Source organism: Meles meles, chromosome 9 (assembly GCF_922984935.1).
Source record: "Meles meles chromosome 9, mMelMel3.1 paternal haplotype, whole genome shotgun sequence".
In the NCBI taxonomy this organism is placed as follows: domain Eukaryota; kingdom Metazoa; phylum Chordata; class Mammalia; order Carnivora; family Mustelidae; genus Meles; species Meles meles.
In genome coordinates, this window is record NC_060074.1 from 47,659,252 (window position 1) to 47,686,680 (window position 27,429).

The 27,429-nt window shown below is 51.3% G+C and overlaps 1 protein-coding gene across 5 annotated transcripts in view; it reads left to right on the top strand.

Moving 5' to 3' along the window:
* Window positions 1–27,429, top strand: part of FARP2 (FERM, ARH/RhoGEF and pleckstrin domain protein 2) — a 107,984-nt gene that overhangs the window by 70,116 nt on the left and 10,439 nt on the right. For all 5 annotated transcript variants that reach the window (XM_046019901.1, XM_046019903.1, XM_046019905.1 and 2 more), the window contains exons 12-19: window positions 87–144; window positions 2,905–3,160; window positions 13,883–14,061; window positions 18,477–18,566; window positions 18,948–19,081; window positions 19,507–19,588; window positions 22,368–22,605; window positions 25,150–25,280. In XM_046019901.1, coding sequence (XP_045875857.1) covers window positions 87–144; window positions 2,905–3,160; window positions 13,883–14,061; window positions 18,477–18,566; window positions 18,948–19,081; window positions 19,507–19,588; window positions 22,368–22,605; window positions 25,150–25,280 — 1,168 coding nt within the window. The remainder of the gene's footprint in view (window positions 1–86; window positions 145–2,904; window positions 3,161–13,882; window positions 14,062–18,476; window positions 18,567–18,947; window positions 19,082–19,506; window positions 19,589–22,367; window positions 22,606–25,149; window positions 25,281–27,429) is intronic.

Consider the following 27,429-nt stretch of genomic DNA (forward strand, 5'->3'; position numbering starts at 1 on the left):
TTAGCCCCCTTCTTCCCCAGGGCACAGCTGCCCTCAGTCCCAGGAGAGGCAGACGTGGTGGCTCACACCTTGTTCTCTGTTTGCAGAAGACACAGCAAGACTCGGATGTCTATTCGTGCTCTGACTTCAGACTTGCCAAGGCAGGTTAGTCTTCCTGGTTGAAGCACACGTGACACTAGTCACCTGCACACCTTTGGGGAGTCCTCTGGCATTGCGGTAACTGGAGTTTCAGAATCAGTCCCGCTGCTTAACTGCAGATTCCCATCCTGGGGCTGTTGGCAGAGGTGCAGTCCTAAGTAGGGAGAAAACTTTGTGCATCAAGACATGCATGATGGGGATTTTGTGACGTTAGAAACCCAGAACACTCACAGCTGGGCTGGTCGACTCAGCAGCAGCATCCTGGGTGTGCCCGTTTGCTGAGGAATGCTCGGGAACCACTAATGGTCTCATTTTAGGAGAACAGTGTGATGCTAGGGACACACGAGAATGGGTTAGCAAGTGAAACTAGCAAGGTACAAAGCAGCCTGTGTAATAAGGTCCTCATTCTGAGCTGAAGTGACAGATGCCCAGAGAGGATAGGCCAGAGCCATCAACCTCAGGGTCACGTGTCCTCTCTGAGTGACAGGGCTCCAGGTGATTTTATTCTCTCTTCGTACTTCCAGTTTTCTGCAGTGGGCTCACACTGCTCTTTGTTTTCAGGAAAACAACTGAGTGAATGTTACCTTTATAAAAGTTTGAGGGGCGCCTGGGTGGCTCAGTGGTTTAAGCCTCTGCCTTTAGCTCAGGTCATGATCTCGGGGTCCTGGGATCGAGCCCCACATCGGGCTCTCTGCTCAGTGGCAAGCCTGTTTCTCCCTCTCTCTCTGCCTGCCTCTCTGCCTACTTGTGACCTCTCTCTCTGTCAAATAAATAAATAAACTAAAAAATAAATAAATAAATAAAATAAAAGTTTGAAACAACGTAGAATGCCAGCTTACCAAACTAGGTTACTTAATTAAACTATATTCATGAAGTGAGATTTTTTGCTAACATGTTAGGGCTAAAAAGCAGGATACAAATTTATATCTGTGCTTGGCATGATTACAACTCTTTTTTTTTTTAATATTTTATTTATTTATTTGACAGAGAGAGAGGTCACAAGTAGGCAGAGAGGCAGGCAGAGAGAGAGGGAGAAACAGGCTCCTCACTGAGCAGAGAGCCTAATGCAGGGCTCGATCCCAGGACTCCGAGATCATGACCTGAGCCAAAGGCAGAGGTTTAAACCACTGAGCCACCCAGGTGCCCCATGATTACAACCCTTAAAGGAAGGGCACATACACAATTTCATGCAAATACTTCACAGAAAACACTCGGTCCCATTGTCCAGAATGTGGCAGCAGTGGACAGAGCCGGCATGGCAGGACATGGGTGGTCCTGTGTTCCGCACCTGCCCCACTAGACACTTCCTGTTTTCAGGTTTGCATGTCCACTTCCATGCATAAGCTCACTTTCACGGAGAATCTCCCTCTTGCTGTGTGATACCCTAACTGCCCCCTCGGATGGCTCTGTAGTTTCATACTGATTTTTCATTTCTGCACGTTTTTGTTTTAGTTTTTGTTGACAGTTGGTCGTTCATATTGTTATAGTATTTCCAGAAGCTACACTTGTACCTTATCTATCAAAGCTCATGTGTCCCAAACTTTTTACATTGGCTCTTTTAAATACATTCTTTAGCTCTTCTAGGTATATTTCCTATTTACAAATTTTTTGCTAAATCAATTCAAATTAAAAGAATTTATTTTTGTTTTTTCAGCAAAGTTCAACTTTTTGAATAGTCTAAAAGAATATGCATGGGGGCACCTGGCTGACTGAGTCGGGAGAGCCATGCACCTCTTGACCTGGGGATCGTGAGTTCAAGCCCCACGTTGGGCGAGGAGCCTATTTACAAAATAAAATAGTATGAATATTGAAAAATTGCATTTAAACTTTCAGTTCTGATACTGTCTTAAAAACCACAAGAGAATGTTGATAGGGTTGAATGATGGGCATCTGAGCAAGGAACCTGTGTCCTGAGAGTTGCTGTTTCATTTCTGGTCTGTCACCACTGGGGCTTTGGCCTCCTAGTTCGCTTGTGCTGCACCCTGCTCCTCACACACAAGTTACTCAGGACTTTGGGGCGAGATTTTTGGTCTAAACACCCTCTTGATGATGCCACGTGTGTGCGTGTCATTTGGGACTTCCTGGAGGTATGGCAGTGTCTTGGGAGGGCTGACTCCACGTCCCTGTGGGGGAGGGCTGGGCTCTTCCCCCGCCTGTGAGCCTCTTCTCACTCATGCTGGAGGCTGCGCCAGCCCTGCCCGAATAGCTCTGGCTGCTGGGCCACCGGCTTTCATTCCCATGGGAGCCCACCGACATGCTTCTCTGCTCCCTGGCAGAGAGCCGCCAGCAGCGAGCGCCCTGTGTGGCCAGATCTGGGTGTGTGTGTTACCTCTGGGTGCTTTGCTTTAGGGTCCTGTTAGCTGAGTGGTAATGGCTCACAGCCTCTAGCTGTCGTTTGCCGCCTGGAAGTGAGGAGTGCCCAACACGTCCTCATGCAACTTCAGAGTGATGCAAAACACCCAAGAGATACAGGTACATATGGCTAGGTTTTCATGATGGGAATTTTCTTCACTATAGACATTTAATGACAGAAGAAAAAAAATGAAATTATGAGGGATTTTAAACATGGTTCTGGGCCCTTTTGAAAAACTGTATTTACAAATCTTCAGTTCTAATGAAGAAAGTCTGGTTCATTGGCCTTCTTAGCAGAGGCTGAGGTAGAAAAGTGTGGACCTACTAGCTTGGGTCCAGCTAGCTCTGCAACTTTCAAATAGTAATATGTAATTTTATGTGTTCCTCTTTTTTTTTTTCACTTGTAACCTCCAGAGCATCTCATTCACCGAGGGCATGAGGACTTCCGCTTCCCCATCTTCAACAAATGCCTCCTTCTATTCGGTTCCTACCTCCCCTCTGGCCCCTCGAGGCCCACCTGATTTCAAAGACAGCAGCGGCTCCCTCTCAGAGCCCCAGGCTCCTGACGCCAAGAGGCCAGCTGCAGAGAGGAGCAGTGGAGGAGCAGCAGCCGACGGCGACACCAGATGGGCCCAGTCCCCGGGGCCCCCTGCGCTGCAGCCTTGTCAAGGTGTCGGGTTGGGTCGTGTGGTCAGGAGTTGCAGCCCCAGCCCTCCCGTGGGGCAGAGTCATGACACCACTGTAGACTTAGCTGCGGGGGTTGCTGGCAGGGAGCGCAGAGCTGCTGGTAAAAGCGACCGTGGGGGTGGCAGTGGCTTGATGGTGGGCTCCGCCCCCGCCCAGGGGGAGCATCCGCCTGGCCGGCAGGGCAGTGCGGGGGGGCCTGTGTTCACATTGACAAATGGTCGGCTGCAGGTATCTGAGGAGTTCATAGATGATGACCCGGCAGACATCTCGTTCTTTGCTGGAGGCTCAGAGGCCTTCTCCTTCCCTTACTGTGCACCAGCCCCGCAGGCCCCTTCCTGCACTCACTCAGGCTCCGCCTCCTCGTCCAGCCCACACCGGTACCCCGCCGAGGCCATGCATGGGCGCCTCGAGCATGGTTTTACATTTGAGGGAGAGGGTGGCTTTGGTGGCGATGTGCACCCCTCAGACACCTGTGAGCTGTTTGAGGTAAAGGCACAAGCCAGCCTGATGCAGAGCCTGCTGAGCCCCTCAGAGACTAGTTCTCTGAGGAACAACCAGTCTGAGAACAGCTCCCTCAGCAACCTGCCGCTTCACGGCGGCTTGTCTGCTTGCACCCCCAGCTCAGCCAATCAGTCCGAGGCCAGCTCCATGGCCAACTTCCCAGCCTGCTCAGTCCGCTCTGAGGCCAGCTCAGCCTTCCAGCTCTCGGACCTCATTGACCAGTTAGAGCAGCTCAGCTACCCCCCAACCACAGCTGAGGACTCCAGCAGCACAGACACAGACTCCTGGGGTGCTGAGGCGGGGACCCCCCTAGATGTGAGCCTTTTCTTCAGTAACTCTTTTGCACAGACAAGTGGAGAGAGAGTCATTTTCGATTTGCAGAGCATAAAGAATTTGACTTCAGGAGAGCGGATAGATAAAAACCCATCTTGACCAGTCCTACAGGATAACCCAGTGAGAGCTCAGATTTTTGCCTTTTAGATGTAGGAAGGGATTCTGTGTTCATGGCTAGAAATTCTTCTTTTTCCTAATCGCTGATTGATTATTCTATTTTGAATGTCAAAGGATAAAACTGTGGCTTAGAATGATGTTAAAAGGCTTAAGATAGACAACTGTTTCAGGCTAGGGACTGATCAGTTAGTCTTCATAGCTCTGTTCTTCTGGCATATGCTTTGTTTGGTTCAACTAAAAACTGGTGCTATCCATGTCGAATGTTACACAGTTCTGATTCCCATTGACCTTTCATGGAATATGTGTGTTATGCCTACTGCTGCTTTTTAAGATGAAGCACCCTGCTCATGCTTGACTAGGATGGGGTTTTGTTTGACTGGTTCAGCCACCACATGGAGTCTCGAGTTCACCCTGCAGAACCCAGATCCTGGGAGAGGCCGTGGATACCACAGCTTGCTGCCTGCTGGGCTCTCCGGCAGCACGTGGCAAGGTCCCTGTCCCTGCCCGGGGTATGCTTTGCGCCAGAGCATTCGTCCACTGACCTTAGGCCCAGAAGTAGCACTCTGTTTAGGTAGTGGGCTTGGAGAAACTTTGATTTAAAATGAATATAAGTTTAAACTGTTTTCTTCTATCTAGCTTAGTAGGGATAGAAGATATTTGGTTGCAGAAAAAGCAGAACCTGACAGAGCTGTCTCCTTTGGACCCAGGGAGTGGGTTGTTCACTAAAAATCAGCAGCCTAGAGCTCTGCACATGTTGAGGGCTTATATGTTAACTATTCCTATGGGAATATCGTTTCCTTCAGGTCAGGTGGCATATGATACACAGTCGCCAGCTGTTTGTAACAGCCCCGTCATGGATGGTGTCTGCTTCCAAGGCCGTGGGAAAGGTCATAGGAGCAGATGGGCTGAGGTGGCCGTGCCCACCAGGCAGGCACACCTGCCGAGACCAGGACCCATGCCACCGTGAAGTCAGGGCTGCTGCCCATGGCACAGACTGTGTTCTTCTGTGGACATCAGAGGAGAAACCTGGATGGACACCGTTGACTTTGTCAAATAAGTCCAGAGATTGGGTGGTTTTGTTTTTTTTTTAAATTTCTCATCTTATTCCTTCAGGTCTCCATTGGTAGGGCAATGCCATGTTAAAGGCTCCGTTTCTTCCACTTCCCTTGGTGACTGCAGGCCTCCCCTCTGTGCCTGTGTGCAGGAGTTGAAATTCTCTGCCTTGGGGGCACGTGAGCGCACACCAACTAGCCTGCTCTCTATTTCCTGTCACAGTCTTTCTTTGTCATCTGTGTTGAAGAGGCCTTTTGCTAAGTGTATAGATTTTCCATGTTTGTAGCTGCCTTAAACCTATGCCACAAGTCTCCTTACTGTGGTCTGCAGGACTCGCACTCGGTGTGTCCCTCGCACCTGCCCCTGAGGCCTGTCCTCCGTGCAGCATGGAGATGTTGTGTTGGCTGACAAGTGTCTGTGAGGAGATGCCGTGACTTGGGTGGAAGGGCAGGAGGTGAGCCTGTTAGGAACCAGGAGGTGGAATAGCACGTTCTAGACACTTTGTTTCCCTCTGGCTGTCATTTAGAAACCTTGGATCTGTGTGGGGAAGAGTTACTATGGAAAATGCTTTTCCTAGACCCTTCTTCTAATGAATGTGCCCAGTATTGCCTTCAGCCAACCCACACTGTCCTCCTGTTTTAAGTGTCTGGGCAGCAGGCCCCCCTAGGGTGGGTCTGTCTAGCCCTGCTCACCAGCACAGCCAGGGCTGCGGATGGCAGCAGGCTCCTCGTCGCGCTCTTGTCCTGGAGATCTGCAGTCAGTGCTGCTCTCCAACACTCCGACAGCTTCTGCCAGGCCTTCCTCTAAAGGGATGTTGTTTCCTCAGTGAAACTTCATTTTCTGGAGTTGATTTTTTTAGCTCTTTATTTAGAAAGTTTTCAAAATATGCAAAAGCAGGACAGGGAGTAAACACACCCCTGCCATTCCCCCATTCAGTTTTCCCAAAGTTGGACCCTGCACGTGGCCTCTGTCCTTTTCCTTTTCCTCTGTATCTGGTGCTATAGGACTTCCATGTGGGTCCTGACATGTGACAGCTGCCCTCAAAACTGCGTACACCTCTGGAGTACTAGGACACCTCCTTGCATGGCACACAGTCACAGGATCAGTGAGCCCTTGCTGTCCTCCAATACCAGGGACATACTTGAATTTGCCCCCTTGCCTAAAGTGCCTGTTAATACCTGGTTTGTTCAAACTGGGCTCCAAACACAATCTGCTCACTGCACATGGCCATGACTGCTCTTCCCATCTCATCTTGTTGAAAAGACCCCCCCCCCCCACTTCATGCCAGTGACTTTTGGGAGAAGCCAGGCCTCTGGTCCTGGCTCCTGTCCCTGCCTTTGCTGCCACCTGTCTGCCCCACCGCTGTTTCCCTGAAGGTGGGACCCAGAGCTGCCCTGACCAGGGACTACACACCCGTCCCCATACCTGCCATCGCTCCACAGCCCCTGCATGGCCAGGGCCTCCACACTGGTCAGCTGACACGAGCCCAGTGCCCCAGACACTCCGTGGGCACTACCAGGGCAAGTGCCCACGGTTCACTTTTATCAGGAGACATTTGTACAAGCTCTTCTTTTCCAGAGTGTTCTTAGTATGTTTAAGTTTGCAGGTTTCCCTTTCTAAGGAAGCCAGCTACTTGGAAACCAGGCGTGGCTCTCTTGGGAGGCGCCCACGGAGCTCACCTCTCTCCTCTTTTGCGTCTGGGTGGATTGTAAGCCCCCACCCAAAGGAAATTCTTTAGAGACCCAGGGAAAGTGAGCCCGAAGGACACTTCCTTCTGCAAATAGCAGGGAGCGGAGGCAGCAACATTCTGTCGTATTTTAGCAAGAGATGGTTTACCATAAATATTAAAATATCCAAAAGCGTTCAGATTGAGGGCCACCCCTTCCTAGAGCAGCACTGGGTCTTTCTTTCATTTGCTTACAGCTGTTTATCACAGTTGCCTTCTCCTCAGAAGCCTCGTGTTGTGCAGTGCTGCGGTCTTGGGAGCATGGTCCATAGGGCTGGGCTCGAGGAGGGATGGCTGAGTGAGGTTTGCACGGTGGAGGCTGGCGGGCTTCCAGCAGGAGCCAGTTTGCTGAGAGCGTGTTGTTGAAAAGTGCCTGCAGAGTGCTGACAGTTTTTTCCTTGAATGTGCTGCTCTCCAGCCAGATGCAGGCCTCCCCTCTGAAAGGAGGGCCTCCCGCCAGCCCCATCGCAGCCAGGAGCTTCGGGACCATAGACAGTGCCGACTGTCCCCGGTGAATCTGCCTTGCAGAGTACGCTTGCTCTGGGCAGACCAGTTATTTTTTATTAGTTATCAAGTCTATTTTTGTACTTAAGTTTCCAAAGTTAAAGTATTTTATGTAAGCCAATATATGAGTATCTAATGTCTAGTAACAGTAAAGTTTCAGCTTAGTAAGAGTGACTGCACTCAAATAGGTAATGGCGTATACTGCATCGCTTCTTAAATCGCAGGTATGGACACGTGCCTCTTCTGTGTTCCAGAGGAATTCTCTAGTATGAAATTAGGTTAGGTCTCTGGTTAGCACAGTGTCATCATGTGATCGACACACAACAGTATGTTGGTGTCGTGGGTACAACAGCAACTGCATAAGGCTGGTCGTGAGCTCAGCTCCCCATGAGTGTGGCTGCCATCTGTCCCCACACAACCTCTTCACAATCCCAGTGACTGTATCCCCATGCTGCCCCTTTCATCCCTGTGACAATTAATGCACATTTCTGAAATAGTGCTAATAGTAGATGGATGGACAATAAAAACAAGACATCGAGCAGTCGAGGGGGAAACCTCTAGATCTGTTGGCTAAGTCATTCCCCTTTCTTGTTCACAAAGTCTGCTTTGAATCGCACTGAGTAGTCGTCCTTTGGTTTTTGGGACAAACTCCCCACCCTGGGCAGCCCTGTAAGAGTCGCCGTGAGCAGCCTTCACATGACGGCTGTGAGCACGTGGGTCATATCCCTGTGTGCCATGTGTTTGTGTGATGGTCGAAGGTATGCTTACTCCCTCCTGGTTCGTGGAACATCAACAAAGACACCCATTTCTAGTACAATTATGTCACAGACAAAATGTGAACGTTCTTTCTGGTGCTTACAGTTGGGTTTGTAGTGCGTGTGTTCAGGGCCGTGGGGTCACTGCCAGGGTTCTGCTTTGGCCCTTGTCCTGAAGTTACAGCAGGAGTGCAGGTGCCCGAGGTACCCCGGGGCACTCTCTTTTACCTGAAAGCATCCGCCCTCCCTCAGGAGCTGTGGAGCAAAGGAATTAGCACTTCCTTATGCATTTGACGTACTCGTTCTTTACAGAAAACAGTGATGTTGCCTGGTCTGTGGTACTTACAAGATTCGTTTTCCACTAAAATTGCCGTATAAATTTGCAGACATGTACTAATTTAGAATTTAATTGTTTATTCAATAAAATAAGGAAATATTTACTATAACTTTTATATGGACCTTTTAGCTTCCTTTCCCTCTTCTTGTTTTTAGTTTTGATTTGCGTATATTAAAGGTTGTCTCACATATTAAATGAATCCCTGAAACCGCCACATATTGTTTTCACAACCTCTTCGCTGACGCCGCTTTCACTTTCATAGGCTTCTGAGTAACAAGTAGGCACTGTGACGCTCCACAGACAGTCTTACTTCAGGTAGGGATGCTGACGTCCCTGTGGAAGGCCAGCAGGGGAAGGTGCAGTGCGTTCTCACAGTGTCCGCGCACTCTCGGCGCTGTCCGCTCGGGCCCGACAGGCATGGCCAGCGTGCAGATGCAGACTTGGGCGCCGTGTTCTGTTCCTCTGGCCCGACACCATGCCCTCGAGGTGGTGGCCCGTGACGGCACTGTTAGCGGTGTTGGGGACACACACGGGGTCCTTAAGCTCATAGGGCGCACAGAACACTTGCTGTTGGCTTAATTCTGAAGGTGAGAACACTGTTCCCCTTCTCTCCCCCCGCCCCTGTCAGCTAGAGTCATCCCCACAAAATCTCTGACCCAAAGCATAGCAGCTGTTCACATTCTGACCAGATCTTCACCCCAGTTCTGAACTCGAGTTTCCCGCTTGGCCAACGCAAGCTTTTGCTGCCTCCATACTTGCCCAGCCCTACTCAGGCCTTGGAGCATGGTAGATACGCCCTGCCTCCTGGTCAGTAGCTGTAGCCAGCCTTGTAGGGGCGGGCTCATGGCCTCTCTGGGCGCTCCGGGCAGCAGGTGCTGGTCTCCTCTGGGGGCTCACAGTGCCCAGCACCCAGGGCAGGACACACCTGGCAGTGTGTTCCTCCTGGAGCTTGGTGTCTATGCCCTGCCACACTCCAGAGCAGGGTGCTGTCAGCACAGACTCTCCAGAACCCTGCACGGGTGGTTACTTCCCCACTTGGGCGATATAGTGCATCATGGGCATGCCCATTCCCTCCCACGACAACACAGGCCCTGCTCCCTGCCCAGTGGCCCCACTCGGGGTAAACTGTGACATGAATGGTTCCCAAAGGAGGTATTTTATTCACAAACCCAGATTTCAAGAAACTGCTCAAAAGCATTTCTTTTTTCCATCCCATCTCTGCGTTGACTGGTTACGAGGCTCTTATTTTTTAATTACGTTAACCCAGGTTACATTTCTTTCCTGACGAGCATCACCTGCAGGCTCTTTGGTTTCTCAGTATAGTTTGTTTGGGGTACCTTGCTCTTGTTGCACCAGCAGTTCCAGAGACCTGTAGATAAGCTGTGTCCTCTGATAGAACCCACACGCAAGGGACTCCACACCTGCAGGTGCTGATCTGGACAGATACCCAAAGTGTGACTGTGTCGTAGGCTAGAACACATATTTTCCTTAACAGGGAGTCTTGTTTATTCCTTAACAAGGAAAGACTGAAAATGCTTCTTGGAGGCACCATGTGTATTGACGTCACCCTCTGAACTTGGGGTCACCCCAGCCATACTCACACCCCAAGACCCCTGTGTGCCAGGCACCTGCTCACAGCCTTGTGGGTGTGGCCATGGGTGAGCACCCCAGCACCATGGAAAGGATACAGCACAAGTCAGACCCTGCTCTGTCATTTGTCAAGTGGCAGAGATGAGGCAGAGAGGCCTGCAATGACAGAGGAACTAATATTTGTACTCCTGCATACCAGCCATTTTTCTTCCTCCCGCTTTTATTTTTGAGCCAGATTTTGGGTAAAAGGGACTTGCAACATCCTAGTCCAAAAGTGGAGCCAGAATTTGTTTTCTGCTAACTTGTTAAGCTCACATTTACTTGGGTTCTTGGTATAGTTTAGTTTTTTCATCTTACAAAATTATCGACCCATTGTTCAAGGCAAAGAGGGAGTTTCTGGATCTTACTTCTACTGTCATGTTAACTTTCAGACTTGACCCTGAATTTTCCAAACCAAAGCCGATTCTTCTTCCACCTCAGGCAAAATCTTCAAGATTGTTTATTACAGAGTTCTGAAAAAGAATTTAATGGTATGAAATGAAAATAAGCTTAAGTTTTGCTCTAATTCTGATATTGATCTTTCACCACATAGTCAGGTGAATAAAGTAAAGGGAAACATAGAAGGATAATACTGTGCTTTTTTAAATGATGTTTCAAAAATTATAAAACAAATACTTAGAAATTTTTGAAAATAAAACCACCTGTCAGAGTTACTTACTGTTGACAGTTTTAAATGTTTTAAATGTATGTCCTTGAAGATGATCAAACCTTCTAAGTTGCCCCTTTGAGCACAGGACCTGTCTTGAACCACAGGTTGGATGGCGTGGTCCCCTCCAGCAGGAATGTGGAGTCAGTAGAATGTAACTACTGTCTGTGTCTATCAGTTTCAAATAATTTGATGCTGGAAGTTGAAGAATTTCCAAAAGTCCCTGGAGCACAAGTAAAGGAATCAGTCATTCTTGATGCTACAGTGGAACAGCAGAGCACCCCCTTGTGTCTAAGTGGATTCAATGGGAGGGACTCTAGTAATTCAGAAAAATATTCTTGCAATTTTTTGGTGGAGGACCTTGGACACAAGAGTCTGTTTTTACAAATGTTTAAGATTCTTTCCATGGCAGTTAAGGCTAAATGTACTCTGTGGTATCTAAAACGACGTTCAGCATTTTTTTAAAAACCCAAAGACCAGCATTCTGGTGTGCGGTTAATAAAAGCAGTGTTGATGAGGTTCCCTGCGGCAGGGAGTTTGTAATGGTAGTGCCTTTGCACACCCACCAGCACATGGTGCAGAGCCGCTGGCCTCAAGCACCCTGGCTTCTGCCTCTCCCCGCGTGCACCCTGCAGAGCCATACCCCATGCCTGTGTTCTCCAGGTGGAGCGCGTGCATAGGGAACTTCGCACACATGGGGTTAAGGCTGACCCACACAGGATTGGGCCTGGAGCCGAGGGTGTGCCCTCCAAACAGCCTCGAGTGCAGATGGGCTGCGTGCCTGTGCCGCTGGCTTGAAAGCTCATCTCCCCACACTTTTACTTTGTCTGGTAGGATATGGATTGACGTAATGTGAAGTAGACCTGATTTATAATGTTTTGCTGTAGCTGACAGATTTAATAAAAACAAATGTTTAATGGCAGTTTGTGGTACTTTTTAATCTGTTCGCTAAATTATGAGTCAATGTCTGCAGTGATCATATCAAAGATAACTTTGAACCTCCCTAGAAGCACAATAGTTTTTTCCAAATGAGCAGTCTCTCCTGCAGGGGCAGCTCCTTTCACAAGTTCATCACCAAGGGGTCATTTATCAGAAGTTGCATTCTCTAATTCAATGGCCCGATGAGCGTGCCCTGACCCCGCCCTGTTTGCCAGGCCCCACAGACCCCAGAGCCCATTCCCAACACTTCCGTGGGCACCACTTCCTCGAGCTCCACCTTCTATTCTTTAAATATGAAGTCAAGTCTGTAGTCACTTTTTGGGAAACTGTCCACTATTAACTTGCAATAGGACTGCCCGTCTTCAAGGGAGACACTATGTGAGGCACTGGGGGACAGAGTGGAGCACTGAGCTTAGCTTATTTTCGTAACCAGTAAGTGTGAGACACGGGCTCTCACACTTTGGTAAAATTGAAAAATAAGATCTGTTGCTAGTAGCTTCTGGACTTTTTTCTGAATTGTATGTATGTAAAAGTATCTCATTACACAATTCTGGGCCTATTCGGGACCAAAAGGGCTTTGGAGTATGAATCATAAGTAGCTCGTCTTTGGAAACCCGCCCCTTCCCCACACGGGGGTCCTCCACACTGTAGGGACCAGCAGAGCCCTCGGCTCCCGCACTCCGTGTGGGCTGGGAAAACAAAGGAATTCCATGTGATTTTAAGTTGCTTAGCATATCTTAACATGTGTAATAAAAGCAACTTCAAATAAATTGGTTGTTAATAATTTCATACTCAACATTGTTCAGGTTTGCACTATCAGTGAGTGTATACTGGTGAGAAATCCCACAGGAAAATTCTGTCATCATCGCATTGCTAGCTCACCCCCAGAAGCCCCTGGGTGGGACCCCTGACAGCGCACTGCAGCCTTCCAGAGCTCCAGATTTGTCAATGTGAAAACAAGGATCCTCCCTGCAGCCCGCTGGCCAGGCTGCGGGGTGGCTGGCATGGGGGCCTGTGCCCGCCCAGGGAGCCAGCGCTCGGCCTGGCAGCATCCTCCAAGTAGTCCTTATGCGCTTACCTGTCTGCCTGCCCATGTACAGGTTTTAGGCCAAAGAAGCCAAGTTTGGGTTTTACAAACTGTCACTGTAGGCGACTTGAGTTTGAAGTGTGACTCGGGTATAAGAGTATCGTGCTCTGAAGCCAGCGGTGGGTGGGAGGGGAGGCTCCGGGAGTCCTGGGCCAGTTACTACTGTGTCGCATACTCAGTCGCTGGCAGAAATCTCAGGAGCTGCGGTGTTGGAATGGCTGTACGATTATAAGCCTAAGGTCAATTTCTGTTGCAAATAGCTTCTAAGCTGGTTAATTGCTTGTATAAAACTCTGCTATAAAGATGTATTTAAGACTTGGCATTGAACAGTTACTGATGTCCCATAGAAAACATTAGACATAACCTTTTGAGACGTAATTCTTGATAAGAGACTGTCTTTAGTACAAAATGTGTGGCGGAGTCTGCCTCATCAGCAGCTGCCTTAGAACTAGGCCAGATTTTGGCTTCTGCTTAGTCAAAAGCAAACTTTGTTTTAAGAAGAAAATACTGGTTTTGTGGTATGATTCAAGAAGACCAATACGAAATCCTTGTTCATTAAAAATTCAAAGTAGAAAACAGTATGGAACGTTTCCATTGATACAGTTTTTTCGTGAGGAACGAGTGTGTCCTTCGAGCACCGATGTGTTCACCCGACTGTAACCCAGGCCTCGTGCGCAGCCTCTGCAGTCTGCATTTCACTGAGCGTGCATGAAAAGTGCCCCTCTCGGATGGCACCTTCTGCTCGGCACTTTTCGTGCTGCTTATTTTATCATCTTGTGTAGTGCAGAGGAGAACCCCTAGACATGCTGAGCCCTGGGTGTCCCAACCGCCCGTGGTTGGTCTCTGGAACTGGATTGGCCAGCCGCCAACCTGCTTGCATCTCACTGTGTCACAGCCACAATTGCACGTGACCAAGGCTTTGTTTACACACCTCCCAGAAGGTGCCTGGTGATAGCATTAAGCTAATGTGGTCTAAAGTATGCTGACAACTGCTGTCTGGCCAGCGTGGCAGCCCTTTCTCATTTCTTGCTCCATCCCCTGCCCCATTCAATTCCAGGCCTTTCCATGGAGAGTCCTCAGCCTTCTCCCACCACTCGGAAGAGCCCACTGAGCCTGAGCCCTGCGTTTCAGGTGACTCTGGGCCCAGCTGGGCAGGGCTTGTCCCCCCTCCTGAGCCCTGTCCTTAGCCATGCTGGCGGAGCCAGGACGGACAGCGAGGAGCAGCCGAAACACAAGGTGGGCACTGCCCCAGCAGACAGCTTGCTGCTGGTGGGCCTGGTTTGCAGGGAAGCCGGAGCCGGCAGGGCAGTCTCTGCGCACGGGGTGCTGGCTCCCCCAGTGAAATCTGTCCTGAAAGCCACGTTACCTGGGACATCTCAGCTACCTTTGCACAAAAGCAGGCTCCCTTATTCATTTAACAGCACTTCCTGGCACCTGCGGGTTTCAGGTGGGGGTGTAAGGGAATGGCTAGCTAGGCCTTGGGGAGCCCTCAGCCTCCTACCCTCCCTTCCTTGTTAGGCACTCTCTTGAATAATTGTGTATTTGGGAGGAGAAGGCTTGGGTGCTAAGGGAGGGTGACCAGGGACCCCATCTTGTTGGGCTCATGGGTGAGTGGGTTCTGAAAGAGGGTGTGGTTTGGGGGTGGGGTCCGCACTGGGGAGTGTTGTAGCTAGGGAGGAGGGATGTGTGAGGTGTGTGTTTATAGTAGGAAGTTGAGGCGGTGCCCACAGGTTTCTCTCTGTTGTCGGGAATAGGAGTGAGGGCACACGCTGAGAGGCCGGCAGGTGGGAGCACCCGAGCTTGAAGATGAGGTGGTGGCGGATACAGTGGCACCGACCGTGTGGCCATTCCCACTCTCCTGGCCTATGAACCACACCTGAGTGGTGGCGACACAGACAAGGCAGCCTGGGCAGGCAGCTCTGTGGGAGGGACAAGAAAGGACAAAGAGGCTGGGCATTTGGAGGCTTGGGAAAGAGAATGGTTAAAATAATGGGCTATGGACTGTGGCAACCCAGGGGATATCTGTCCCCCTGAAGTGGGGAGTGATCCCTGAGGAGCAAGATGGCCACAAGTGGGTGGGACCCACCTCACAGCGCTGTGGGAGATGTGGGAGAGCTGACATCTAAGAACGCCTTGTCATGTCATGAGTTCCATCCTGAAGTGCCCAGAGAGCGAGTTGAGCCAAGGGCCACTGTGCGTGGGACACATGAGCTTCCGAGAGGTGGGGTAGACCCAGTGAGAGGACTGGTGAGCCCTCTGAGCACACACTCCTTCCTGGGCCCCACTTCCGAGAGAGCAGATCCTGAGGCGGAAGGCATGCTGGCAAGTGAGGTGGCCCAGCGAGAGTGGGGGTCCCAGAACCCCAGCTCCATGTGCAGGGCCTGCAGGCCCACCCCTCAGGCCTCCATCCTCCAGCTGGCGGGCAGACATGGTCCCTCGGACACTCTCTTGGTGGCAAGATGATTGGGTTGAGGACGGTTTTATTTATTTACTTTGAAACCTAATGTCCATCCGTTTAGCTCACTGTTGCTTTAGTGCAGAAACAGAATGGCTAGGAAGCTGTGTAAAAAACCGAAATGTTAACTTATACTTTTCTGTACTACAAAAAATAGTCCTTTAGATGATTCTGTAGGGCAGTGACTGCAACACCAGAGAGTCACCGCCTGGGTCATGGTAGGTGGCCATGGCATTCCCATCCAGACCAGGCCTCGGAGCAAGAGGCTGGGGGGCTGCCCCGCACACCGGGACCCCAGGATCTGCACCCCCCCAGAGCTGCCCCTGCCTCCTCTCTTTGCCAACAGCGCTGCCTCATGGTTGCCAGCCCCACGTGCCACCCACCTGCTGGGGGCTGTGCAGCCAAGGGGCAGTGGGTGCCAGTGGACTCCCAGATGGCCGGGGCAGGCCCCCAAGCGAGTGCTGAGAGCTGCAGTCTTCATGTTCCTGCTGCAAGCCAGGCCACTCGGGGAACTTGGCACCGTGGGCCTTCCTTGCACATCTGGCTGCTTGGCTGTGTGCCGACCCCTGGGCAGGAGTGCCTTTGCCCACTGGTCTCCTGGCGTCCTCTGCACCAGTGTGTCCCACGTCCCCCTCTTCCCGCTAGGATTCTGTGAGGACCAATCATGGCCGGCAGGTATGGAGGCTGAGGTGCTGCATGGGTTTCAGCTGCTGGCCACGGTGCCGCCAGCTCATGGGAACTCACTTCGCTCCCTGGCCAGCCGGCCGGTTGACTCCCAGAGAGCAGCTCCCCTGAGAGGTGCCCTAAGAGGTTGTCTCTGCCCTGGATACACAGGCCATCCATGAGCACGCCTGACCACTGCACTCCTGGTGTCCTCTGTCACTAACTGTGGGCCTTTGGGACATGGTTGTGAGCTCCTCAGTGACCCTGCTGTGGCTGTGTTTCGGAGCATTTCTCTCGGGGCACCTCACCCCCCACAGGAGACAAGTGGGTCTAGAACCTCAGGGTGACCCTGTTTCTGCAAGATACACTCAGGGCTGAGGGGCCACTGGGGACCTCATGCAGAGGGGACTGCAGTTAGGAAGCTGGCTTGCCGACCATGCGCATATGTGGACATGCAGAATCATGGGGGCCTCAAGCCTCCTGACCATGAACGTGGGCCTCTTGGGGCTGGCTCTGACCCTAGAGAGCTTGCTGGGCACACCAAACTCCAGAGGAGATGTGACTTTTGTAAAGTGAATTGGGATTTGAAAAAGTCGTGTTTTAATAGCACAAAGCCGAAAAAGAAAGCACTGGAGGGCATGAGCATTGTCACTGTGTGGGGAGAGGGACAGAACTCCAGGGACCAGGGGTGGGTGCTCCAAGATGCTAGCAGGACCCCAGCATCATGAGAACACAGAGTAGACTCACCTGGCCACTAGGACAGAGCAGCTGTTAATTATTTGGAAAGAGTGGGTCACGTGGAATATTCCTGGTATGGGGGAGGGGACACAGGAGGAACGTACCTGTGTCACCACTGTGAGACACTCTAGCCTCTGGTAAACTTCACTTGGGGGCTGGGGGCACAGGGCAGAGGTGGGCCCCCAAATATCAGCCTCCAGCCCAGCCTCCCCTGTCAACTTCCGGCTGACATCTGAAGTCCATTCCAGACTCACGCAAACCTGACCCCTTGACCTTCCTCCCCAAACCTGCTACCTTAGGGATAGCAGCTTTTCCCCCTTGGTTTGGGCCTAAAAACAGTCCACCCTTGCCTTCTCTGTCCCTCGGACCTCTACCCACACCAGAATTGACCTTGAGATTGTGTCTGGGGTCCTGCCTGGCTGTGGAGCCCAGATGGTGCAGAGGCCTTCTGCTGAACCCCAGTCTCCCGTGCTGCTCTCAGTGTGGCACCCAGCCTTGTCCTGGGGACCCAGAGCACCCACTGTGCTCTGAGAGACCCTGGAGGACCCCCCTGCCTTCCCCACCAGTAACCAGCTCACTTATCTCTTATGCCTGCCCCCATCCTTGACCTCCAGCCTGTTTCCCCCTACCGGGCTGTCCTGTCTCCTCTGCTAGGGGCTGTGGCTACCCTGCACCGCTAGGCCTCCAGCCCAACCCCTTCTGCTTTTACTTCCATAACTGTCAGCTCCAGGGCAGGGACCTCTCTTCCTGGGCATGTCTTGGGAGCCTGTTTGGGACTGGCCCGTGCTCTGTGGATGTGTGCATGGTGGCCTCGGGGACAGTCAACCCTAAGGTCCTCCACCTGGTGGAGGAGCTACAGGGGAGCATGCTGGGGATGGAACAGAACCACTTCTCCACCAGGTGGGAAAGGACAGAGGAGGGGCCTTTGAGCTGGACTTTGACAGAAGCAGCTCCCTGAGGTGTTCAGGTTGTGGAGGGGCCCTGTGGGGCCAGGACACAGACCTGCCCAGGTGCAGCATGATGCCTGTCCACGGCTGGCTTGCCAAGAGCTGGGGCTGGTAGGGCCCAGGTTCCCGCTCCTGACTTGGCTGCCAGCATCTGAATGTCAGGCAGAGGCCCTGATGGAGAGCTAAGAATTCCTAGGGCTGGCCTGTCTCTGACCCCACCGTCCAAGTGTGCTAGCTGGCCCAGTGCTCAGTTAGGACTATGTGTGCAGTTTGAATGACATTTGGAAGTTGGACTTAATCTTTTAGAGTCACATATATGCATGTATACACATGCTTGTGTCTACACCAGCTACACCCCTGGTAGTGATACCAGAACAATAATTTGATCACAAAACCAGTAATAAGCTTCAATAATAGATGTTGATATTTGAACAGTGATTTTTTTTTTCCTCAGAAAGATCACCATGGGGCGCCTGGGCAGCTCACATGGTTAAGTGTCTGCCTTCAGCTCAGGTCGAAATCTCAGCGTCCTGGAATGGAGCCCCGTGTCGGGCTCCCTGCTCAGTGGGGAGTCTGCTTCTCCCTCTGCCTGCCCCGCCCCGGCCCCACCCCTTGTGTGTGCACAGCCTCTCTCAGAATGAATAAATAAAATCTTTTTTTTTAAAAGGGAATAACATAAAATGAGAAAAACATGTGAGGGAGATCCAACTGTGTTTGTATTTTTACTCAGAAGGAAATCATAGATGAAAAGCGCGTGATATATGAACTGGAGCAGAAGGAAGCGTGAGCTGTGAACCTCAGTGACGTGGCTGACAGACACGTGCTCACGCGCTCTGTGCTTCTTGCAGAGCACGGCAGCAGATGAGGCGTATTTCATAGCCAAGGAGATTCTTGCTACAGAACGAACATACCTGAAGGATTTAGAAGTTCTCACTGTGGTATGAAACCTAAGTTCCTTTATTACTTTGTCTTCATTAATACTTCCTAAATCTAACCAGAGCTGGACGATCGCTCCTGAGAAGGAGCTCTTGGCCTTCATGAGACGTACATGTTTACGTTCTGTTAAATATATTTGCCTTAAAGTATATCGAAGGTCAGAATATTGCGTCCAATGTTTTTATAAAACTAGGAGTATCCATTTGAAGCTTTTCACCCAGAATTGTTTTCTTATAATTTTAAAAATCGGTGGTCAGCTGAGAGGATAAGCTGTAGCACTGATTGGGCTGTCCCAATGGGGACTCTAGGGTTAGTGTTGGGTGTCCCTGTGGCTTCAGACCCTCAGGGGCAAGGTCCCTCGGTCACCCTGACTCTTCCTGCAGTGGTTCCGCAGTGCTGTGGTCAAGGAGGATGCCATGCCCGCAGATCTGATGACCCTGCTCTTCTCCAACATAGACCCCATCTATGAGTTCCACAGAGGCTTCCTGCGTGAGGTGGAGCAGAGGCTGGCACTCTGGTAACACTCTGCACACATGGGCGGCCCCTGCACTGGACCCCCACATGGGACAGCTCTACTCTGTCCCTGTTCTCAGGAACTTCCCAGCTTCAAGAAACTAATTCACAAGAACCATTGTTTCATTGAAGTATATTTTTTTAAACTTGGGGGAGGGGTAAACTTATAATAGCCATTTTTATTCATCCTATCCCAGAAAGGAGAATGAAAGATGTAAGTTAAAAGTAGATGATCCCTTTTTTTGCCGATTACCATCTTTTAGAGAATGATCAAATGTTAACTGTTTCTGTCAAATATGGGCCTTCCACCTCAAGCATCTCACTGCCATTCTGCCTCTAATTAGGACAGCCAGTCACACAAGCATCCACCAGAGTAGAGCGCACAAGCTTTAACAACGTTTTGACCATATTTGTTCATTTCTACTCCAGGGAAGGGTCTTCTGACACCCATGTCACTGGCGATCATCAACGAATTGGGGACATCCTGCTCAGGAACATGCTTCAGTTAAAGGTAGTGCGGGTTGCTATGATGACTCTACCCCTAGCAACTGACAGTGCAACCTCAGCATTGTCCCCAGGATAGCGACACCCACAGGACAGCATCCTCCTCAGGGCAACATTCCTCCCCAGGACAGCTTTCCCTTCAGGACAGCCTTGCCTTTAGGACAGTTTTCCCCTCAGAGAAGTTTTCTCCTCACGACAGCATTCCCTCCAGGACAACATGCCCCTCAGAATAATTTTCTTCTCAGGACCACATTCCCTTCAGGACAGCATCCTCCTCAGGACAGCATTCCCTTCAGGGCAGCTTCTCCCTCAGGAGGCTAGGATAGCAGGATAGCACTCCCCTCAGGATAGCTCTCCCTCAGGACATTATTCCCTTCAAGAGAGTATTCCCCTCAGAGCAGTTTTCTCCTCAGGACAGTGTCCCCTGGCCTCCAGGACAGCATTAACCTCAGGACAGCATCCCCCCACCTGCAGGACTGCATTTTCCTAAAAGCATTTTTCTCCCCAGGACAGCATTCCCCTCAGGACAGCATTCCCCTCAGAGCAGTTTTCTCCCTAGGACAGCATTTCCTTCAGGACAGAGTTCCCCCCAGGACACCATTTACTTCAGGACAGCATTCCCCTCAGGACAGAATTCCTCTCAGAACAGAGTTCCCTCCAGGACAGCATTCCCCTCAGAGCAGTTTTCTCCTCAGGGTAGCATCCCTCTCAGAGCAGTTTTCTCCTCAGGACAGCATCCCCCTCAGTACAGCGTCCCCTCAGAACTGCATTCCCTTCAGGACAGTGTTCCCCTCAAAGCTGTTTTTTCCTCAGGACAGCATTCCCCTCAGAGCAGTTTTCTCCCCAGTATAGCATCCCCTCTGGGTCAGCATTCCCTTTAGAGCGGTTTTCTCCACAGTACAGGGTCCTCCTCAGCACAGTTTTACTGTTAGAGCAGTTTTCTCCTAAGGACAGGTTCCCCGTCCCAACAGCGTTTCTCCAAAGACAGCATTCCACTCATGACAGTATTCTTCCAAGAACAACATTCCCCTCAGGACAACATTCCCCTCAGCACAGTGTCCCCCTCAGGACAGCATTCCCCTCAGCACAGAGTTCCCTGCAGAACATTCCCTTCAGAGCAGTTTTTCCTCAGGACAGCATCCCCCTCAGTACAACATTCCTCTTGGGACTGCATTCCCTTCAGGACAGCGTTCCCCTCAGAGCAGTTTTCTCCCCAGGACTGCACCCCCTTCAGGACAGCATTCCCTTCAGCTCAGCATTCCCCTCAGGTTTCTGTTCCCATCAGGATACCTTTTTCCTCAGGACTGCATTCCCATTAAGACTGCAAACCGTCGGGACAGAGCCCCTTCAGTGGGGCCTCCCCCACAGGACAGCAAAAGAAGGTGTAGGTGCTATGGGCTGATGCTCTTGACGCCGGCGGATCCTTCAGGACAGCATCCTCCTCAGTACAGCGTCCCCTCAGGACTACATTCCCTTCAGGACAGTGTTCCCCTCAAAGCAGTTTTTTCCTGCTTTGTCCCACTGCACCCACTCCACCCATGAGCTGGTAGTCCTCGCAGGTGACACCCGCAAGGGTGCAGTGGGACATCAGCCCCCCACTGACCAGTCCGTGCACAGCTTCTGCCTCCCTTGCTGAGCTCAGCAGCCTGCAGTGGGATGTGCAGAGCCTGTCTAGGCCAGCGTTAGGGGTTGTGTCCACACACCTGCTGGCTCATAATGCATGGTTTTTTCCTTAGAGGTGATAGGACTCCCTCAGGTAAAGTGCCAAAGAAAGTACAAACAGAATGACTCAAGGTCAGCAACATGGCAGAAGCAAGATGTCCTCTCATCAGGACCAGTTGTCACAGGTGTTGAAAACAACAGGGCCAGCTGTGGTTTCACTGTTCAAGGGTCTTCCTCTCGCTAAACAGACCTGGGACAGGCCTGCCCCACTGGGTGTCCGTCCTGGGGCATTCCTCCCCAGGACTCCATCCCACTTGCACGTCTCTGAGCCCCCAGGCCCTCATGTCCACTCAACCAGGCTGCCTGCTGCCTCCAGCCGAGGCCTGTGGCCCCTTCTGCCCGATGCAGCCAGACTCCGGACTTACACATAGGATCTGTTCCAGTCCTAGAGACCGAGGGACCCATAGGGTCACTCATTTGTGTCTTCAGGTAGCCCTGCCCAGAGCCGCCTTTCTTACCCGGAGCCTTGTTTCGGTTTTCTCAGCCAGGCGGTAAGTTAGTCATTCCCATCAATCCCAAAACATCAAACTACACACCATCTTCCTGAGGCTATTACACCACAGACATTATGTTTAGTGATATTAGGAAAACAAATTGATGTCCTATTAAAACCTTCCAAGAGGTAAGGAGGGACTGGTTGGGTTTAATAACTGACTCAGAATCCATACACGTGTGTTCTTGGACTTGGGCTGTGAAGACGTTGGCAGTGATGATTCCCTCTCCAGTGATGGGGGAGAACCCCCACCCTGCTGCCTGCGGCCTGCAGCCTCCTCGAGGGCAGACCCAGGGTAAGAGGTTTCCTTGCTCCCTGCAGAGCGCCGCTCACCGGGTCCTTTGAGGCAGGTTCCAGCCTCAGCCCTTCATCCATCCCGGCAGGGGGCTGAAGCCCTGTGTCCCCAGCCCACGTGACGGTCCCTGGCTACAAGTGAGCCATTCTTCCCTGTTCTGCCCACAGGGATTTCCATTTCCAGCTCGTGGGTGACACCCGCGTTGGGCAGGCCGTCCGGCAGCCCCCCTCGTCCACGGCTCCCATCCTAATGGGCCCCCCTCTTGTGCCTCTGCAGGGGTTCACCAGCTGCTTCCAAAGGCATGATGAAGTTCTGACAGAACTGGAAAAGGCCACCAAACGCTTGAAGAAGCTCGAGGCAGTGTACAGAGAGTTCGAGCTCCAGAAGGTCTGCTACCTGCCCCTCAACGCCTTCCTGCTGAAGCCCATCCAGCGCCTGCTGCACTACCGCCTGCTGCTGGGCCGCCTGTGCACACACTACGGGCCGGCACACCCCGACCACGCCGACTGCCGCGGTGAGCCGGGCACCTGGCCGCACAGGCAGGGGCCACTGGGGCCTCGAAGCTGGGGCCTCTGCCCCTGGGGAGGACAGGGTGTGCAGCGTCAGCCCAGCTGGGCCCGGGGTGCTCAGCGCCGGTCTCTGCTACCGGCTGTGCTCCAGCAGGTTGTTGGGGGCAGCTGCGGGGGCGGCCTGTTTGGGCTGCACATCTGTAGTGTAAGGAGGGACTCCTGTCACCTTGGAAGGTCAACTCTTGCTCTGAGGGGCCCCGCCAACCCGGCACACTGGGGGTGCTGGGCCACTCTCAGAGTGACTTGCTGCCGGGGATGTTTCTATCCTCCAAGCCTTGGCTCTAGAGTGACCATTTGGGTCAGGATGGCCTATTAGAAGTTTCTGATCTAGAAGGACTTGGTCATTTTTTGTGTTAAAGAGACTGAGGAACATAAACCCTGAGCTCTGAAACCTACAGATGTTTCTAGTTATGTCCGTCTGGTGCTGGAGGTTTTTACGAGTAAGTGTACAGCTTTCATGGGAAGATGAGCAATGACTCAGCTTCTCCTTCTCGTTGGTCTCCCCTGGTCCTAAAGGGGTGTAGATAAGATGCTTTCAGATGGGTTGTAAGACATCTTCCTTTCTCATCATCCTGAAAGCAGGTGTTTTCTCTCTGCTAAGGGGAAGGACAAAATCGTTAGAAATGCTTCCAGGCCTTTTGAGGAAAACTTGAAGTGTGGCACCTGTCTGAAGCCCCACCGCTGCCGTGGGCTGGGCGCCCGGGGCGGTGGGGGGGCGGGAGGGCTGGAGGCCAGAGCGAGGGAGAAGACCCAGCCCTCTTGCCCCCAAGGGGTTCCTCCTGGGCGGGACCCGGCCGACGCGGAACCCCAGTGAGGCCATATTTCCGAACGTGCTGTGGAAACGGTGAACATGCCCGAGCATTGCTAAGCCAGCCACCTAAGTGGGTTTGCTGCAGGGCCTGTTGAGGCTGTCCCTCGAGCCCCGGGGGAGCCACCAATGAGGGACGTGCTCAGTGGGGCCCTGTCCCACCTGCTCTCCCACGCACAGGCCTCAGGGGAAGCTCGAGCTGGAACCTGTTGGACGAACCTGTCTCCCTTAGGTCCGGGGATAGCCGAGGCGGCCATGCATTGTCATTTTGTCTTTCGGTCAGTGTGTCCCAAGGGCGGTGCCCAGCAGGGGCCTGGCGCCAAGCTTGTTGACGATCTGCCAACTGCACAGTGGTTCTGTGGAGACCCAGGCATGGGGGTGCCAAGGGGCCTCAGTCCACCCCAGGTCGGAACTGCATGCCTGGCTTCCAGGGCCAGTGCTGCGACGGTCCGAGCCCAGGTGACCCCTGAGCCTGCTGGCCCTGCACGCCTTGCACGTGCAGTGGCTGAGTGAGGGGCACAGGGTGTTGTCTGAGGCAGACACAGGTGAGGCTGCCCTCGCTGGACAAGTGGAACAAAGCAAGTCTCCACCCAACCTCGTATCCAGACTTGAGTGGGGCCCTGAAGGATGGTAAAGCCGGATGGGGCAGGAGCTCAGGAATGTGTGCAGAGCTGCCCCTGGGTAGGACATCTTCCTATGGCCCTGTGGGAGCATCCCTGGGGCTCTTGCAGCAGTTCACTGTGTCACACTGTGTCACACACATCATTTATGGAGGAATAACTTGCCAAAGCGTGTCCTTTCTTGCCTGACTTTATCCCTTAAAGCCGTGAGGCAGGTGTCCTCATCCCACTGGGAGCAGCCAACCTGCAGGGGCAGAGCCAAGGGGGCCCCTCTTGGGACCACCAGGTACAGTGGCCAGGGTGTCAGTGGGGGTCCTGGTGGGAAGACAGCGGACTCTCTGAGCGATTCCAGCAAGCTGATCGCAGTGCAGTCTGGTCAGGACCACGAACACCGCCCTCAGTATCGGCCTCTGTGTTCTATGTGAATAGTTTCCCTTTCTAATTCTGAATCCTTCTGTCTGGACTGGAACTGTAAGATGAGCACCCACTCCTCCAGTCAAGGAGAAAAGTACAAATGTTTTAAAGATGCAAATTATTTTTTTTTAATATTTTATTTATTTGACAGATCACAAGTAGGCAGAGAAGCAGGCAGAAAGAGACAGGGAAGCAGGCTCCCCGCTGAGCAGAGAGCCCGATGTGGGGCTCGATCCCAGGACCCTGAGATCATGACCTGAGCCGAAGGCAGAGGCTTAACCCACTGAGCCACGCAGGTGCCCCAAGATGCAAATTATTTAGCCTTTGAACTACAGTAGGTAATTCTCCCAAAAGAACACAGCTGTGCTCAGAATGTGAGTTATTCACCAAGACTTTTCTTTCCCTTTACCGAGCTTGAGCGTCCGCTAGTTATCAGTTTGGGCTGAGTAAGTCCCAGTTCCCGGTCGTCTGCAGGAACCCCCACCTGCTGCGCCGCCTGCTGAAAACAGTGGATGGTGGTCCTGTGATGAGTTGGGAGTAGAACATTCCCTGAACTTTTAAAATGCCAGTTCCTGTCACAAAGGCAGGGGTTTTCCCATCCGTGCTCAACTGCCTAGGCACCTGTACTGAGAGGTCTCTCCCTGCAGATGCCCTCCAGGCCATCACAGAGGTGACCTCCACTCTCCAGCACAGCCTTGCCCGGCTGGAAAACCTCCAGAAGCTGACAGAGCTGCAGCGGGACTTGGTCGGCATAGAGAATCTTATCACTCCCGGCAGGGTGAGTGACTTTGAGAAAGCTTTTTGAGATCGTCGTTTGTTTTGTTTTCGTCTTCAGTTCCAGGGTAGTTTGTATACAGTGTTCTCTAAGTTTCAGGTGTACGGTCTAGTGGTTCAGCCCATCTGTACGTGACTCGGGGCTCATTGTGAGAAGCGCGCTCTGATGGCCATCACCTGTTTCACCCATCCCCCCCCCACCCGCCTCCACTCTGGAGACTGTCAGTGTGTTGTCTGTATAGTTCAGGGTCTGTTTCTTGGTTTGCCTCTTTTCCTTTGTTCATTTGTTTTGTTTCTCAAATTCCACGTATGAGAAATCATATGGTATTTGTCTTTCTCTGGCTGGCATATTTCACTTGATACCATACTCTCTAGATCCATCCATGTTGATGCAAACAGCAAGATTTCATTCTTTTTTATGGCCAAATAATATTCCATTATACATACACTACACCTTCCTTATCTATTCATCTGCAGATAGATACTCGGGATGCTTCCACGTCTTTGCTATTGTAAATAATGCTGCTATCAACGCAGGGGTGTGTATGTCTTTTCAAATTAGTGTTTTCTTTTTCTTTGGGTAAATGCCCAGTAGTGTGATCAATGGATCATGTGGTAATTCTATTTTAATTTTTTGAGGGCCCTCCATACTGTTTTCTAGAATGGCTACACCAGTTTGCATTCCTGCCAACAGTGCATGAGGGCTCCTTTTTCTTCACAACCTCGCCAACATTTTCCTTCTTGTGTTTTAAAGTTGTCCTAACAGGTGTGATGCAATATCTCATTGTGGTTTCCATTTGCATTTCCCTGACGACGAGTGATGTTGAGCATCTTTCCATGTGTCTGCTGGCCATCTGTAGGTCTTCTTTAGAGAAATATCTGTTCATGTCTTCTGGCTATTTTTATTGGATTATTTTGTTTTTGGGTGTTGAGATGTGTAAGTTCTCCGTACATTTTGACACTAACCCTGCATCAGACATGGCATTTGCAAATACCCTCTCCCATTCACTAGGTTACCTTTGTGTTTTGTTGATTGTTTCCTCTGCTGTGCAAAAACTTATTTTGATGTGATCCCGATAGCCTATTTTTGCTTTTGTTTCCCTTGCGTCAAGAGAGATAAGCTAGAAAGATGTTGCTAAGGCCGATGTCTGAGAAGTTACAGTCTATTTTCTTCTAGGAGTTTTATGGTCTCACATTTAGGTCTTTAATACATTTTTAATTTATGTTTATGTGTGGTGTGAGAAAGTGGTCCAGTTTCATTCTTTTGCATGTGGCTGTCTGATTTTCCCAACACCTTTGTTGAAGAGACCTCCTTTTTCCCATTGCATATTCTTGCTTCCATTGCCAGAGATTAATTGGTCATATAATCGTGGGTTTATTTCTGGGTTTTCCATTGTGTCCTGTTGATCTGCTTGTCTGTTGTTGCGGCCGTACCACACTGTTTTGATGACTGCAACTTTGTGGTACAGCTTGAACTCTGGGATTGTGATGCCTCCGGCCTTATTCTTTTTCACTTCGTTGCATGTATTTGAGACCCAAGTCACAGACCGCAGAAGTCACCATGCAGTCCAGTGGTCTCTAGCATATCCACAAGGTTGTGCCATCATCACTAGTAATTCCAGGACATTTTTATCCCCCCAAAAAGAAAAGCTGTACCTGTTAAGCCACTCCCCACCCCCTCCCCACTCTACGCCAACTGCTAATCCACTTCCAGTGGCTTTGCCACTCCTGGACATGTCCTATGAAGGGAATCAGTGTGTGGCCTTTTGTGTCTGGCTGCTTTCGCTGAGCGCCATGTTTGCTGGGTTCCGGTCAGCGCACCTCCTTTCGCTGACCACATCAGTTCTATTCTTTGCACACACCATAGCCTGTGTCTCCGTCCGTCTGCTGAGGCACACTGGGGCTGCTTCCCTTTTGTGCTGATTGTGAATCATGCTGCTGTGAACATTTGTGCATGTTTGTGTCCTTGGGTGAACATGTGCTTGCAGTTCTCCTGGGTGGATACCTACCAGTGGAACTGCTGGGTCACATGGTAACTGTGTTTCACATTTTGAGAAACTGCTGGTTTTCCAAAGTTACCGGGCAATTTCACATTCTACCCAGGAGCGTGTGAGGGTTCTGGTTTCTCCATATCTTATCTTTGTGCTTCTAGC